Below are 18,009 nucleotides of genomic sequence, written 5' to 3' on the forward strand. Positions count from 1 at the left end.
ATGGTGTGCAGGCACACATGCTTTGTTAAAGAGCAACAAACGTGCAGGCAGTTTGTCAAAATGTTATACCATGCAATCTTTGACTGTGTTTGTCTTATATTATTAACATAAGTCATAATGTAATCTGTTCAGCAAAGTGGCTCTTTTTTGTTTTTTGCAAACGTAAATGTATTATTTTATGGATTTCTATTCATAGCTTTGGATGTAATGCAAACTATTTTGTCGTATGGTACATTTTCTTGCGCATGCAAGTGACAAGAAGTAGTCCCTTCAGAAAGGAGGATATTGTCTCTTTATGTGATAAACCTCCCGAGATATTCATAATTTGCAGGGAAGCATTCTGTGGGTGGCCCGCATATACGGCTTTGTCATTATGCGCATTGCATCTTTGCACCATCAGTTGCCACTGTTGAAAGTTAGAAAAAGGGGAAGGAATCAGGAAGCAAAAGAGAAAAGCCAAACATTCAACATTGCAACCAAAAATTGCCCCAAGAGCCCCCCCCCCTTAGCTCATTAAGCAGTGAGTCACTTTCCTCTGATCGCTTGTCTCTACGCACTACAGGTTCTCTCAGCCAACCACCGCTCAGTCTATACTATGATTGTGACGGTGAGAGGGTGCGTAATCTCACCATCCTGACCCATGACCCGCCCCATTTACCCTGTTCATTCAGGCAGTGAATCCTCCAGCCCCTTAGTACTGCAGACCATGCCTGAACGGTACGTAATAAAATAAAAAAATAAAAAATAAGTGCCAGGGCCCTCGTCAGGAGGCCTCCGCTGCTTGCACCACCCATTGCCTCTGCCAGTATCACCAATAATGGTACCTACACAACTACTAACCATTACACTGCTACAAGTGACAATACAGACTGTTCGAGGCCCCCAAAACTATAGGAGTGGCTTGCGAAGCAGGTATTACTTGTTTTTAATGTATATTGAAATAATAAACAACTGTTGTTCTGTTCATCTCTAAATTAAACAAACAGCGCCACAATGTGGCAGCTGTCGTAGGTACTTGGGTTGACAATTAAGTGCCAGTGCCGAGCTCCAGAAACCACAGGCTCAAATTAAGCACTGTGCCTGAAGGAGCTTGAGTTAGCGGAGCCCCCTTCTTGCCTCCAGGAGGACCAGGGTGCTTTCAATCTGCCCATGCTTGAACGTCGCGCTGCCATCCGGCAATTGGAGGGACCCTTCTCCTAATTCCAATTTATGCCATTGTCTTTTGCCTATGACAAGCGCCTAGTCTATGAGTTTAGTGATAGCCTTCTTATTGTTGGGGCAAGGGAGAGAACCTAACTTAAATACAGCAGCAGTGGCCCCCAGATTCCTGTCCGTTGCAGAGTTAACGCAACATATTGAGTGAGACCAGTATTCCTGGAGGTCCAGGCAATTCTATACCATGTGCTAAAAAGGGCCCAAAATTGACATTGTGGGCATGGAGCTTTTGCAGGAGGTTAGTACTTATTTCCTCGTTCTAGAGTGATATAGGTTTTATGGAGGTAATTAAAATGCATCAGTCCAAATTTGACAGTACGAGAGACACATGGGCCATGTAGATGGTCAGTTTCCCTGCCTGGGTCCTCCTCCCACCCTGTATGGAGCTAGGTGAGGGATTGTTGTGGGTGCATCTGTGCTACCACTTTGCATCTACCATTTATTGTGCTGAGTATTTGGAGCGGCCTGTGCACCAGTAGTTCCTCAGCACCTATGTGCCAGGTTTTGCGAATGCATGATGGGATGGTTGTGAATATTAAAATGTGTTGGTTTGGGACGTTGTAGCTCAGCAAGAGTGCCAGCACATTCCCACTAACAAAGGTCTAGCGTATTGAAGGATTTATCGATGTCTGCAGTGATGATTGCCATTCGCAGGGGGATAAGGTAGGACATCCCCAATACTCCTAACAGGCATCTGAGATTTAGGGCTGTGGATGAACCCAACCTGGTCTGGGTGAATTATACCTGGCAGATGAGGGAGTAGTCTACTAGTAAAGCCCTTATTGAGCAATTTATAGTCAGTTTTAAGCATCGACAACGGTCTTTACGATACAACCTTCAGGGGTCTCTGCCTTCCTTGGAAAGAGCCACGACTATTGCTTTTCTATAGGGCGTGAGGTAAATATCGTAGGTGCCATGCTTCACAATACATTTTCACCATCATCAGGGGTAGGACATTAGTACATAAAGAGTACTATTCCATCGGAAGGCCGCCAGGACCAGATGTTTTGCTCTGGGCCATCTCTTTATCACCCAGAGTTCTCTAAGTTCTGGTATGCCTATGTCTCCAAGGTGACTTGACGTAAACGGGCTCCCAGTAAAAAATACTGGCGAAGTTTAGTCTCGTCTCGGGGAACATTTTTCTCATACAGTGTTTCATAATAGTCTTTAAGGAGTCATTAATGTCAGCCTGGGAATATACTGTGGTTCCATTGGCTGTCAGTCATCAGGCTAGGAGCGCCCCTTCTTTCAGGGTTGATTATCCAGGCCAGTAACAGCCCGGCCTTATCCCCTTCGTTATGAAGTTTAGTTCAGCCAGTTTTGAGCTAACTTCTCTTTTTCTTCTAATAAATTTGTCTATTAATCGAGATTGGATACTTGCTCTGTCTCTGCTGCCCCGACAGCCTTCTCCTGAATGTCAGTCTCCCTACTGAGGTAACACCATATTCCGTATGCAGTGTCCTCTAATATTTATTTCTAACGCTTCCTCTTCCAAAAGAATGGATGAAGATGTATCCCTATTTTTGATCAAATAATTTTGTGATTGCTTCCCATGTCTGTTGGTGGAAGACCGGGTCCTCGAACATCTCCATTTGAAACTTCTACAAGGGCATAGGTGGCCATGGTGTCTGCCAGTGTAATGTCATCAATGTTCTGTCATAACCATGGCTGTATCACCAGGGTGCATAAGAACATGTCCACTCTCTCAGTGGTCATGTACAGGGTAGTAAGAAGAAAACTCCCTAGCTCCAGGATTAATTCAACGCCAAGAGTCCACTGAAGACCAATTTCCCAGGCATAGAGCCATCATTGTCACCATCATCACAGCCAGGGTAGGTGGAAGGGGAGGATGAGAGTGGTCCACTCCCATATCCGCCACACAGGAGAAGTCTCCATCCACAATATAAGGGCAGTCTGTCCTGTTAGTTAGCAGGGGGGATATGGCATCAAAATAAGGTCATCTGATCTTGGTTAAGTAAATGCTCGATAGGGCTAGGTGTTTGCTTTCTAGCCGGTTCTTACTAGACAATATCTCCTGTCATTATCTGTGGCTGCGTAGTGGGCTTGGAAGGGCACCCATGGTCTGATCCCTATGAGGACATCCCTGGCATGCATCAAGTAGCAAGTATTGAATAGTTGCCCCCTTCATCGCTTATGAGGTGCTCTACCTTCTACTTGATTCAGGTGTGTTTCTTGTAGTAAAGCGATGTGTATGCCCCTTCTGTTAAGGTTCGAGTGAAAATTATATCTTTTGCTCATATTCTTAGGGTCCCTAACATTCCATGTGATACATTTAATACTTCCTGCTACTCCCTATGGCATAATGTGGGGTAAACAGGTGTGGGTATATATGTCCCCCAGGGCAAGAGCGCCAAGATGCCGATCAACCTCAACCTCAACCCCTCCTGTGCACTGTTTCCTAGTTGCATGCGTGGGAGCTGAGTATGTGGTGGACCACTATTAGCACTAGTGGGTTGTAAAAGGCCAGACTTCTCAAAATTCCCTTCCCGAGGACTGAGAAGAAACATTTCTTTGCCCATAACAGCAACCTTATAGATTGCATAACCAGAGCATAGTTTAACATGTCTATTCTTAGTAAGTCGGGTGTTATCTATCATCCTCCATTTGCCACCAGCCCACTCAGCCCATCTGCCTCACTCTCTTATATTTTGAACAAGAATGATCCCTCAGTAAATGTGCCATATTAAATTATTCTGCACCTGTGAGGGGTCATCCGAGCAACTGGAATCTTCTTTCCCGCCCAACCTTGAAATAAAGCAGGTTTTCTCAAAATACCATCTGCAGTCTGGAGCCTCACCCCCGGAGTTAGCGAGGCCATCAGGAGCAACCAGAGGCAACATTTGAATCATCCTCTAATGTGACTGTTGAGTCAGGGTATCTTGACCAGTTCCCATTCATTGTTGTGGCCAATATTGCGTTGTCTTGTCCCTGCATGAATCTGGATTCTCTATGGTCTAATTTTTTTAATTGACCGTCCACTATGTTGTGGCCCTCTGCCCATATGTTTGATGCCCATGTTACAGAGGCATCACTTGATCTCCGTGAAATCACAGTGTTGTACAGCCATATAGTCTGAAAATGCCATGACTTTGGTATTGGATATTGTGCCCCCTCTCTACAATTCTCTAACCCTTTGGATAATTGTATTCCGGTCTCTAAAGTTCAGGACCCAGGCCACAATATGTCTAGCTGGCACCCCTGGTGGGGGAGGGAGGTGCATCTGCACCAGGAGTGCTCTCCACCCCCAAATCCTCTTGTATCCATTTTTCCAAAATCCCACCATGTTCAAGCCTTTGACTTTCTCTGGCATTCCCACAATTCTAATATTCTTTCTTCTTGCACAGCCTTTTGCATCTGCAGCTTTGTACTCAAGTAAGGCCACCAAGCTTGTGAGGCCTGTATTTGTTTAGTATGAGTTGATGCTAATGGCTGCAATTCGGTGAGAGTCGTTTTGGTGCTGGTGACCCTTTCAGCTATTTTCTTATGATCATCTCCAAATAGTGCTATCTCAATGGAGTCTATTTTGTGCTTGAGGGTCTCCTTTCTTGTGTTAATGGGGGCTAGTATTAAGTCCAGTTTGTCAGCCGTGTCAACCTGTGGCATTTCTCTCTGACTGCAGGGTCGAGGAGGAGGGTGTTGTGTTACTGTTCCATTTTATTCCCCACGTTGTGCCCCATCTATGGCAGCTTCCTTAGGCTTGGTGTGCCTTCCCATCATGGGGCGGGGGGTGGCAATATAGTATTGGGACAAAAATATATGTTACGGGGTAGCAAGTGACCCCTAGCCTGCTGTTTTTCAGTATCACACAGTCTTCAAGCTGGTGGGGCCTTAACCAAGGCAGTGAATACTTCTCCATGATGCTTGTATGGTGCCGGATTCTTAGTGGGAGAGTTTGGGGTGTAATGCTGCACTCTATAATCTGTTCCCTATTTGTGCCACCCCTGACAGTGCCAATGAAACGTGCCCTCTTAAGCTTGGGTTGGCATGCCTGTGGCTTATGCGATGCAAAAACAACAGTTGATGGACAGAATGCAGAACAATGTCATACATTCACCCCAGTACAGAGATCTGGGCCTAAATCCATCGTTTTTTTGCTCACCATGCCGTTCCAGTTTGAACCCAGCCATATGCAAATCAGTCTTGACCCTGTGCCTCATGGGAACAGTCCAGCCCGAACTGCCAAGCCAGGTCCTCCCTGGGCTGGAAACAAGCATCCTAGGACCGGTTTCGGGGTTTCACCCCTCTTCAGCCAGGATAGCTTGATTCCAGTGGCATGGAGAGCACGGGACCCACGTCTGGGCATACCCTTCCCACTCGGGGTGACAAATGCAAAAACAAGTTGATGGACAGAATGCAGAACAATGTCATACATTCACCCCAGTACAGAGATCTGGGCCTAAATCCATTGTTTTTTTGCTCACCATGCCGTTCCAGTTTGAACCCAGCCATATGCAAATCAGTCTTGACCCTGTGCCTCATGGGAACAGTCCAGCCCGAACTGCCAAGCCAGGTCCTCCCTGGACTGGAAACAAGCATCCTAGGACCGGTTTCGGGGTTTCACCCCTCTTCAGCCAGGATAGCTTGATTCCAGTGGCATGGAGAGCACGGGACCCACTTCTGGGCATACCCTTCCCACTCGGGGTGACAAATGCAAAAACAACAGTTGATGGACAGAATGCAGAACAATGTCATACCTTCACCCCAGTACAGAGATCTGGGCCTAAATCCATCGTTTTTTTGCTCACCATGCCGTTCCAGTTTGAACCCATCCATATGCAAATCAGTCTTGACCCTGTGCCTCATGGGAACAGTCCAGCCCGAACTGCCAAGCCAGGTCCTCCCTGGACTGGAAACAAGCATCGTAGGACCGGTTTCGGAGTTTGACCCCTCTTCAGCCAGGATAGCTTGATTCCAGTGGCATGGAGAGCACGGGACCCACGTCTGGGCATACCCTTCCCACTCGGGGTGACAAATGCAAAAACAACAGTTAATGGACAGAATGCAGAACAATGTCATACATTAACCCCAGTACAGAGATCTGGGCCTAAATCCATCGTTTTTTTGCTCACCATGCCGTTCCAGTTTGAACCCAGCCATATGCAAATCAGTCTTGACCCTGTGCCTCATGGGAACAGTCCAGCCCGAACTGCCAAGCCAGGTCCTCCCTGGACTGGAAACAAGCATCCTAGGACCGGTTTCGGGGTTTCACCCCTCTTCAGCCAGGATAGCTTGATTCCAGTGGCATGGAGAGCACGGGACCCACGTCTGGGCATACCCTTCCCACTCGGGGTGACAAATGCAAAAACAAGTTGATGGACAGAATGCAGAACAATGTCATACATTCACCCCAGTACAGAGATCTGGGCCTAAATCCATCGTTTTTTTGCTCACCATGCCGTTCCAGTTTGAACCCAGCCATATGCAAATCAGTCTTGACCCTGTGCCTCATGGGAACAGTCCAGCCCGAACTGCCAAGCCAGGTCCTCCCTGGACTGGAAACAAGCATCCTAGGACCGGTTTCGGGGTTTCACCCCTCTTCAGCCAGGATAGCTTGATTCCAGTGGCATGGAGAGCACGGGACCCACGTCTGGGCATACCCTTCCCACTCGGGGTGACAAATGCAAAAACAAGTTGATGGACAGAATGCAAAACAATGTCATACATTCACCCCAGTACAGAGATCTGGGCCTAAATCCATCGTTTTTTTGCTCACCATGCCGTTCCAGTTTGAACCCAGCCATATGCAAATCAGTCTTGACCCTGTGCCTCATGGGAACAGTCCAGCCCGAACTGCCAAGCCAGGTCCTCCCTGGACTGGAAACAAGCATCGTAGGACCGGTTTCGGAGTTTGACCCCTCTTCAGCCAGGATAGCTTGATTCCAGTGGCATGGAGAGCACGGGACCCACGTCTGGGCATACCCTTCCCACTTGGGGTGACAAATGCAAAAACAACAGTTAATGGACAGAATGCAGAACAATGTCATACATTAACCCCAGTACAGAGATCTGGGCCTAAATCCATTGTTTTTTTGCTCACCATGCCGTTCCAGTTTGAACCCAGCCATATGCAAATCAGTCTTGACCCTGTGCCTCATGGGAACAGTCCAGCCCGAACTGCCAAGCCAGGTCCTCCCTGGACTGGAAACAAGCATCCTAGGACCGGTTTCGGGGTTTCACCCCTCTTCAGCCAGGATAGCTTGACTTCAGTGGCATGGAGAGCACAGGACCTACGTCTGAGCATACCCTTCCCACTCGGGGTGACAAATGCAAAAACAACAGTTGATGGACAGAATGCAGAACAATGTCATACATTCACCCCAGTACAGAGATCTGGACCTAAATCCATCGTTATTTTGCTCACCATGCCGTTCCAGTTTGAACCCAGTGTGGCTTATGCGTTAGCAGCTTGGAGAGCAAGTTTGAAGTCCCACCTTAATGAACCATTAACAAATGGCCATCGAGGGGAGGCCCCCAATGCTTTCCCTAGGGCCAGTTCTGGAAGGGGAAGAAGAAGGCGGCTCAGGATTTCCAGATCGTTGGCTCATCTTGCTTTCCCAGTGTTCTGCATCAGAGTACGGCTCCTCCTCTGTATTTCACTGCTGGTCTCAGGATCCTCTCCAGGCCAGGGATCTGCTGCAGGGATGCCGCAACTCCAGCACTTGCCTCTGTGAAAATAACTGTCTCAGGTCCAGCAGGGCTCCGAACCCCGCCTCGCCCGGTCACTGAAAATTTGAAGTGTTCCACAGACCACATCTTTGCAGGTAGGCTGCTTTCTGTAGAAGCTCAATGTGGCTGCCATCTAGCTGCTTCAAGCTGGGCCGCCGTATCCGAACTCCAAGTGGTAGCACTATGGAGCGCTCCGTGATTCAATCGTGGATCGCCTCCATCATTGGAGGGAAGGCTCCCAGATCAGTCCGGTGCAGGAATCAGTTGGGCACACAGGATAGCAAAGAGATCGGGGCTTCCAGGCCAGAGCAGCACACGTCCTCTCACAAAGTGAGGCCACCCCCCAGCAAAGTGGTCCTTGGTAAATCTTCATTGTTATGATTATGATTATTATTAAGGAAACACACCTACTTGCATATAAACCACTCATGTATAATCAAAAAGTGTGCTTTAATAAAAAGAGCATGTTTGACCTTCTCATTAACAATGCTATGATTTGTATGCAACAAATCTAGAAAATCATTTAATAGTGCATTCTTTTAAATATTAGACAAAACTGTTATCATGTTCTACCATATCTAACCTAAGCTACTGAACCAACCATGTCTAATCACTGTGTCTATATTCCTAGCTTACCGTACCTACACCCTTACCTAGCAGACCTTGCTACCATACCTTACTGTTGGACTTGGCCCTTTTTGAAGGGTCATCCCGGAACTTTTTGCCTTCCTCCTGTATTTCCTCTGACCGGTTGTTGGCTGTTTTATGACTCTGGGCACTTTAGGACCGATCAGCAGTGGTAAAGTGCATATGCTCTCCCTATTGTTAAATTGATGTATTGATTAGTGACTCCATGATTGGGTTATTTGATTTACTTGTCAGACCCTAGTAGAGTGCACCATGGGTGCCCAGGGCTTGTAAATCAAATGCTGCTGGTGGGCTTGCAGCACTGGTTGTGCCACCCACAGAAGCAGCTTGTAAAATGTGTCTCAGGCCTGCCATTGCAGAGCCTGTGTGCAATCTCTGACTGCCATGTCGACTTGGCAAGTGCACCCACTTGCCAGTCCCTAAACCTTCCCTTATCTTCATATCAGATACCCCTAAGGTAGGACCAAGGGCAGGGTACATTGTAAGTATAAGGTAGTACATGCCCTGGAGTGTGTGGCATGTCCTAATAGTGAATTACAGCCATTTTCGTTTTTCACTATTAGAAGGCTACCTGTTCCCCATAGGCCAGAATGGGCAGTTTGATTATAACATCCTATAATCCTAACTGACCCAGGGAACATGGTAGAAATTCGAGTTAAGAATGTCTGAACTCAGAATGATAAAATACATCTGTTCGAGGCATATGAGCTGCAGATTGTACACTTAGCATAGGTCGCCATCTGGTGTTGGGCCCGGATGTTTGCAGTTTGTTTTTCTTCTTGGACCGTCTTTGGAAGTCACGAGTTTGGTGACTCCTCCTTCGGTCCGTACTGCGCATGGGCTTCGGCTCCATCCTCAGATTGTTTTTTTCCGCCATCGGGCTCGGATGTGATCCTTCGTACTCCGGCTTCGAACTTCTACGGTTCCAGCCTCGACGGAAAATCCTCGATTCTTCGAGTTCCTTCATCATCTTCATCTCTCGAAGCGGCACTTTTTCCATCCCGTACATCGACACCGGCCTTCGGGCCCTCCGCGACTCCGGTCCCGGCCGATGGAAAGGACTCCGTTTAAAAAGTGCCCAAAATGTGGGTCTAAATTTCCCCACACCGACCTCCATCAGGTGTGTAACCTTTGCCTCTCTCCGGAACACGAGGCTCGAGACTGCCCCGCCTGCAAGTCTTTTCGATCGAAGAAAACGATCCGGGATCGAAAGGCTCGACGCACCATGGCGCACTCATCCTCGACAGTTCCACCGGACATCTTCGGAGACGACGCCGAAGCTTCGGGGCAGACACACACCGAACTGGGAGAAGACATCGTCAGCGCTTCCGAGGCCGACGACTCCGACCTGGAGGACGTAACACCAGGACAGCGGGCCGTGAGTACAATGCCCCCTCCCAGCCCCGCACCGAAAACCAAAGAGACTCCGGTTACTCCCTCGCCTGCCGGCCTGGGCAAAACCAAAACCAAAGCCTCGATCACCCCACCTTCGGGCCCGGTGTCGAAGCACTCAAAGTCTCACGGCAGCTCGGGATCGAGCCAGCCGACGCCCGGTGCCGATAAACACCACTCGGCACCGAAGCCTGCAAAATCCAGCTCGACTCCGAAACCACCGGTGCCGAAGCCTGGACACTCGGCGCCGACCAAACACAAACAGAAATCGGTCGGCACCGACGCTCCGGCGCCGAAACAGCATTCGACGCCGAAACACACGGAGACCTCCAAAAAGCAGGGCGTACACAGAACATCGAAACCTTCGGTTCCGAAATCGCCGGTGCCGACAGACGACTCGGCGCCATTGGCTCTGTTTACACCAGACCCTTTACAAAAGACTTTGTCCAGAGATCCAAAGACTGGCCTTTTGACTGTGATTACTAAGAAGCGTCGCCTTGAGGCTCCGGCTCCTCCTCCTCCACCCAAAAAGAGGGACTCAGCTACTTCTCCCCTTAGAGTACCCTCCCCACTGCCACCCCCCCTCCCACCACCACCCCCTCCACCTTTACCTCACTACGATCCGGCCCCATCCCCAGACCCGGATGACGGGGACCCGGACAATGACCCAGGGGACGCCCCAATGGATCCCACTCCACCAGGGACCCCAGATCCATGGGAGGATTATAATAACCCTGATGTACCCAATGTACCTCAAGACGACCTATACCCATCAAGGCCGTCTCCTCCAGAGGACTCTTTAGGGTTTCACCATTTAGTGCAGAGAGCAGCACACTACCATGGGGTGGACATGCACACGGAACCAGTGGAAGAAGACTTCCTACTGGATACATTTGATTTACAAGATCGTTCCACTGCTATTTTACCCATGCTTAAGGGTGTCACCAAGCACGCTACAGAGGTATTCAAAGACCCTGTCAGAGCCAGAGTACTAAACCCTAGAATAGAGAAGAAGTACAAGGCGGCACCCACAGACCCTGCATACATCAAGGGCCCTGCTCCTCTAGATTCCCTAGTTGTCTCCACAGCTAGAAAGAGGGCTAACTCCCAATCTTCAGGAGATGCCCCACCACCTGACAAGGAATCTAAACTTCTGGACGCGTCTGGTAAACGCACCGCCTACCAGGCTGCAAACATGTGGCGCATTGCAAATACACAAGCACTGCTTGCGCGATATGATAGAGCACACTATGATGAATTAGAGGCTCTTATGCAGCACCTTCCAGAGAAATACAAACGCCAAGCTCATGACCTGATACAGGAGGGCAAACTAATCACAAACACCTCCATTAAGTGTGCCCTCGATGCAGCAGACACTGCTTCTAGAGCCATAAACACCAGTGTCCTGCTTCGACGCCATGCCTGGCTCAGGATATCAGGGTTCAAGCCTGAGGTCCAGACATCAATACTTAATCACACCTTTGACCAGCAAACACTCTTTGGCCCAAAGGTAGACGAAGCGCTCGAAAAAATGAAGAAAGATACAGACACAGCGAAGTCTATGGGAGCGCTCCAGACCCAAGCCTCTAAGCGTTCCTTTCGACGCTCGTCCTTTCGTGGCACAGGTAGAGGCTCCTCCACCGATAATGCCTCTACCTCCTACAAATCCCCTCCTCAAAATACCTTTTCAAAGGGCAACCAAAGAGGTGGTTACAGAGGCAACAACAATAAGGGCAGGGGCAAAACCAACAATACCCGTTCTGCCACCCCACCCGCACAATGACTCCCCTTCGCTCCCCCCAGACCATTCCACTCCAGTCGGGGGCAGACTACAAGATTTTATCCACGTATGGGAGTCCATAACATCGGACAAATGGGTGACCCAAATCATTCGGTCAGGGTACTGCCTCGAGCTAACATCTACCCCACCCAATATCCCACCAAGGCACCGTCCAATGTCCCAAGAGCATTCCACACTGCTCAAACAAGAGGTACTCTCGCTCCTCCAGAAACACGCCATAGAGCAGGTACCCGACAATCAACGAAATCTAGGGGTCTACTCCCTATATTTCTTAATCCCAAAGAAAGACGAGACCCTCAGACCCATTCTGGATCTCCGGCCTCTAAATGCCTACATACATTCAGACCACTTTCACATGGTCACCTTACAACAAGTCCTCCCACTCCTCTGCCAGGGAGACTTTCTCACAACACTGGATCTGAAAGACGCGTACTTTCACATTCCAATACACCCCTCTCACAGAAAATACCTCAGGTTCGTGGTGGACGGGCAACATTACCAATTCAAGGTTCTCCCCTTCGGGGTCACCACTGCACCACGGGTGTTTACCAAATGCCTAGCAGTAGTAGCAGCACACCTCAGACGTCAACATGTTCACGTCTTCCCTTACTTAGACGACTGGCTCATAAAAGCCGCGTCCTACCACCAATGCGTGCAACATACAAACAGCACCATCCAACTGCTTCATCAGCTAGGCTTCACGGTGAACTACCAAAAGTCCCACCTCATACCATCTCACACAAAGCAATATCTCGGGGCCACCATAGACACCTCAAAAGGTATTGCCTATCCAAACTCAGCCAGAATCACAAGCATTCTAGCCTTACGCAAAATATTCCTTCCTCAACACTCTCTACCAGCAAGAGTGTTTATGAAGCTCATAGGGATGATGGCGTCTTGCATCTTCATAGTGCCCCATGCAAGACTCCACATGCGTCCACTTCAGGAGTGCCTAGCACAACAGTGGAACCAGGCCCAGGGTCAGCTGACGGATCTGGTGTTGGTGGACGGCCGCACACATCACTCTCTGCAGTGGTGGAACACCACAAACCTTTCCAAGGGACGGCCGTTCCTGGACCCGGTTCCCCAAGTGACTCTAACAGCGGACGCATCGCTCTCCGGCTGGGGAGCGCACCTCTTACACCTCACAATGCAAGGTCTATGGACGCCACAGCAAAAAACGCTCCACATCAACCATCTGGAGCTTTTGGCGATCTTTCTAGCCCTAAAATCTTTCCAAAAGCAGATTTCAGGCAAAGCAGTCCTCATTCGCACAGACAACATGACTGCGATGTATTATATACAGAAACAGGGGGGGACACACTCTCCCCAGCTCTCCCGCTTAGCCCAGAGCATATGGAGATGGGCAATTCCCCAAAACATTTTTCTCCTGGCACAACATGTTCCAGGCGTACAAAACACCATAGCAGATCTGCTCAGCAGACAGACTCAACAACTACACGAATGGGAACTGCATCCACAAGTTCTTCACCCATTCTTCCGACAGTGGGGGCATCCTCAAATAGACCTCTTCGCCACCCACGAAAACAAAAAATGCCCAAGCTTCGCCGCCAGATACCCACACCCATTGTCCAAGGGCAATGCGATATGGATGAACTGGTCAGGCAGATTTGCATACGCCTTTCCACCTCTCCCACTAATTCCATTAGTGGTCAGGAAACTACAACAGCACTCCCTCACACTCATTCTGGTAGCTCCGACGTGGGCCAGACAGCCGTGGTACACCACGCTACTACAACTATCAGTGGTACCACATCAAAAACTGCACCTTTCCCCATGCCTCCTAACCCAGAACCATGGAGAAATCAGGCACCCGGACCCAGCTCAGCTCAACCTGGCGATCTGGCTCCTGAAATCTTAGAATTCGGGTACCTTAACCTTCCCCCTGATTGCATGAACATCATCATGGAAGCCAGACGTCCTACCACTAGAGCATGCTATGCCGCAAAGTGGAAAAGATTTGTAATGTACTGCCGTAACAATACAATCAACCCTCTAGATGCATCCATACAACACATCATATGCTATCTGCTCCATCTTCACAGGTGTAACCTGGCGTATTCATCCATACGCCTACACCTAGCAGCGATCGCTGCCTATCTACAAAACAGACAGCATTTGTCACTCTTCAGAGTGCCCGCTATTAAAGCCTTCATGGAAGGCCTCAAACGAGTAATTCCTCCCAGGGCACCACCCTCCCCTGTATGGAATCTAAATTTGGTCCTTACACGACTAATGGGTCCGCCCTTCGAACCAATGCACAACAGGAACCTTACATACAAATGCATCACAGCAAGGTCATACTTCGAACTAATCCGAAGTTCCTGCCCAAAGTCATTACCCCCTTCCACCTCAATCAATCAGTGGAATTACCTGTCTTCTTTTCGCAACCCCAATCTGTTGCGGAAAGGGCCTTACACACACTAGATGTGAAAAGAGCGTTGCTATATTACATACAAAGAACGCAACCCTTCAGGAAGACCAAACAGTTGTTCGTTTCCTTTTCTCCACCACATAAAGGCAACCCCATCTCAAAATCAGGGATAGCTAGGTGGATTGTAAAATGCATACAAATTTGCTATCAGAAGGCAAAGAGAACATTATCTGTTCCCCCTAAAGCCCACTCTACAAGAAAGTTAGGGGCTTCTATGGCTTTTCTAGGGAATATACCCTTAGATGACATATGCAAGGCAGCCACATGGTCTACACCGCACACATTCACAAAACACTACTGTGTAGATGTGCATTCCCAGCAGCAAGCTAGGGTGGGCCAGGCTGTACTAAAAACACTCTTTCAAACAGCTGCAACGGATACCGGTGGTCGCCGCTAAGGTTGGGTACTGCTATATAATCTATGCTAAGTGTACAATCTGCAGCTCATATGCCTCGAACGGAATATGCTACTTACCAGTATGCATCTGTTCTTGGCATGTAGAGCTGCAGAGTTGTACACGCCCACCCGCCTCCCCGGCTACCTGTATCCGTTCCAGTCCATCTTATTTAGATACAACACACATGGGTTTCTCACTGTTATTACTACGCTCCATCATTTCCCTGTTGGCGAAAAACAATCTGAGGATGGAGCCGAAGCCCATGCGCAGTACGGACCGAAGGAGGAGTCACCAAACTCGTGACTTCCAAAGACGGTCCAAGAAGAAAAACAAACTGCAAACATCCGGGCCCAACACCAGATGGCGACCTATGCTAAGTGTACAACTCTGCAGCTCTACATGCCAAGAACAGATGCATACTGGTAAGTAGCATATTCCTTTAGTGAAGTTGGTTTTAACATTCTGTGTTTGAAAATACCACTTTTAGAAAGTATGTATTTTCTTTCCTAACTGTCCAAGCCTGTCTCTGCTTGGTTGTGTATTGTGTGTCTGGAGTTTAAGTGACATGGGCTGGGGGATTCCAGGAGACAGGGTGAGTCAGAACAGGGCTGAAAAGAGAGATCTGCATGTAGATGGGTGGGAGGAGTTGCACCTGGAACCTGTCTAGGGCTGTGCCTTCCCTCCACAATGCTGGCTCCACCTCCTGTGGTGCGTCTGATGTCCCTGGACCACACTGTGAAAGGAAAGAAGGAGTCCTGTGAACAAAGTGTTCCAGGACTGACCGGAACTGGTTTGGACTAGGTCCAGGCCTTTCTACCTTCAGAGAACAAAGAGAAAAGTAGTATAAATATGGGGACCCAGACCCCAAGACTTTAGATCACTTCTGGAACAACAAGACGAACCTCTGCCAAGGAGAAGAACCAAAGGAAGCTGTAGGAGTTGTACTGCCCCCCTGCCAGTGTGCTCTGTTGCTGGTTGTCCTACAGTGGTGTCTTCAGTGCCAAGGAAAGGAGAAGGAACTTTCAAAGGACTTTCATCATCTTGCAGAATATTACTCCAAGGGCTTGAACTTGTGCTTGCCTCCTGCTGAAGTCTCAGGGACAACAGACTTCACTACCAGCTCTTCTCTGAATTTCCTTGCTGGGAATTCTATATGCAGAAGCCTGCATGTCGCTGGGAGCTGGAAGCGAGATGCAACAAGAAGAAGTGTGTCGCCGCCGCAGCTGTAGTCATCGCATTGCCAGAGAAGCGTGCCGCCGCCGCATCTCCCAGAAGCGTGCCTTCGTCGCAGCTGTCTGCTGTCGCATCACCGGAGAAGCGCGTCGCAACCGCGAGGGTCGCCGTCGCATCATCGGAGAAGCGTGTCGCAGGGCCTGTCGCGGCTCCAAAGTACAGAGTGCCAGGGCGTGCCGCATCGTCTCAACATCGTTCCATCAAGGATGCCATCTTATCGCATCGCACCGGATTGTCACATCGCATTGAGGCGCCATCTTGCCGCATCGCAACCGGGCTGCAGTACCAGAATCTACACATCTTCTCCTCTCCGGTAAGGATCAAGACACATCCCCTACTCGGCGCAAGCATTGAGGCGCGACGCATCGTCTCCCCCGAAGCAAGGAACCGACACATCTCCAACGCTGCGAGCCTTTTGTTTATTTTGCGTTAGGCATCCAGGTACTTTTGTGAGAACTGTGTCGCATTTACCATCAACTTGAACTAAGTTAATTCTACCATCTTGATTGTCAATTTTGAGTACAGTATTGTGGATTTTTGTCGTTTGTGGTCTTGTGTTAAGTCTTATACTTATTTTATACTTACTTATTTTTATAAAACCTGTGTGGTGTCCATCTGTAGTGTTTTCACTGTATTACTGTATGTGTTCACAAATGCTTATCAGACTGCTCGTGCCAAGCTACCAAGGGGGTGAGCAGGGGTTATCCAGTAGTGTCATCCCCTTTCCCTGACTTAGAAGCAAGGGTCCCTATTTGGTCAAAGGTACCTACCTCTGCCAACTAGAGACCCCCAGTTCTAACACTTACCATACTAACATTCTATTATACCTACCAATCACACCTAAAGTATTCTACCTACCTACCATAGCTACTTTACCGTGCCTACAATAACTAGTGTACCTTACCTTCTGCACCTCTCATATGTAACGTATCATGCCTTTATACCATACCTACAATATCTACATACCTACTTACCTACAATATCTAACCTACCCTATCTGCCTACAATGTTTAACCTACATTGCATGACATAGTTACCATACCTATCTTACGTAACCTACCTAGCATGTAAAACCTATCACACACAACCTATCTACCAGCCTAATCTGCCTATTGAACCTACATACCATTCCTACTTATCTACCATATCTTAGTATCTGCCATAACTATCATGTATCCCTCCTCTACCCTGCCTACTATAATTAACCTCCCTACATACAGAACCTACCATACATGCCATACCTTACATGCCATACCTACCTATACTACTTAGCCAACCTAGCATACCCTTTCTAACATACCAAACCTTCCATATATACCATACCTAACCTTCCATAGCTACAATACTTAATCTACCTTCCCCGCTGCAATGTGTGTATCATGCACCTGTTCTAAGGCAGAGGTTTTGTGGAATTTCAATTTCTTTTTACTATTTGATTAATTAAATTCTTACAATATAGTAACAATAATTCCTATTATAATAAATATATTAATAATACAAATTTGATTTAAAACTGTTAATAAAACATATATTTAATAAAGTGATCAATTTCATCTTTAGAGTTAAATATAACAGCACTTAGTAGATCACATTTCATAATACAACTTTTCCTTTTGTATACATCCTATATTACATCTCGCATTGATCTCAAATGAATCTTGTAATTCTACTTATGTGCAAAAGTAGCAAGAAATGCCTGTGGTATCACTATCAAGGATTTAAAGCACTGCAGCTTGTGTCTAACTTGAAGCACCTCTACTAACAGCCTAAGATACTGCTGCATTGAGAAAGTGCTGTTTGCAGCTTTTGAAGTGCTTAAAAATGTGAATGCCACTGTTCGTTAATGATAGCGAGACCTATTGGCTTTGCCGATACTTGCTGGTATGTTAGACTGTATGCTCACACTGCAAAAGCACGGGATATACTGGTGTGTCAGCCAAGTGTGGCAGATTGGTGCTCATGGTATCTTGTTATATTTTACCTTTCCTCTAGGGGGAGCCCGGGGAGCCAGGGCCCCCTGGGGCTCAGGGCGTTCAAGGGATCCGTGGAAATCAAGGTGCCCCTGGATCGCCAGGGGAGAGAGGAGACCCGGGAACAGCCAGCCTGCCTGGGCCTGCGGTGAGTGCCTCTGCACCAGTTCGGAAGCTCCTAGGAAGGCCTTTTAGATTTCCTACTCACTGT

At 48.2% G+C, this 18,009-nt stretch overlaps 1 protein-coding gene across 1 annotated transcript in view; it reads left to right on the plus strand.

Moving 5' to 3' along the window:
- The window catches only part of LOC146855703 (uncharacterized), a 1,104,791-nt gene that overhangs the window by 781,362 nt on the left and 305,420 nt on the right, over positions 1 to 18,009 (plus strand). Inside the window, exon 79 of the mRNA XM_085653597.1 lies at positions 17,821 to 17,946. Within this exon, the coding sequence (XP_085509723.1) occupies positions 17,821 to 17,946 (126 nt within the window). The remainder of the gene's footprint in view (positions 1 to 17,820; positions 17,947 to 18,009) is intronic.

Source organism: Triturus cristatus, chromosome 4_1 (assembly GCF_964204655.1).
Source record: "Triturus cristatus chromosome 4_1, aTriCri1.1, whole genome shotgun sequence".
NCBI lineage: Eukaryota > Metazoa > Chordata > Amphibia > Caudata > Salamandridae > Triturus > Triturus cristatus.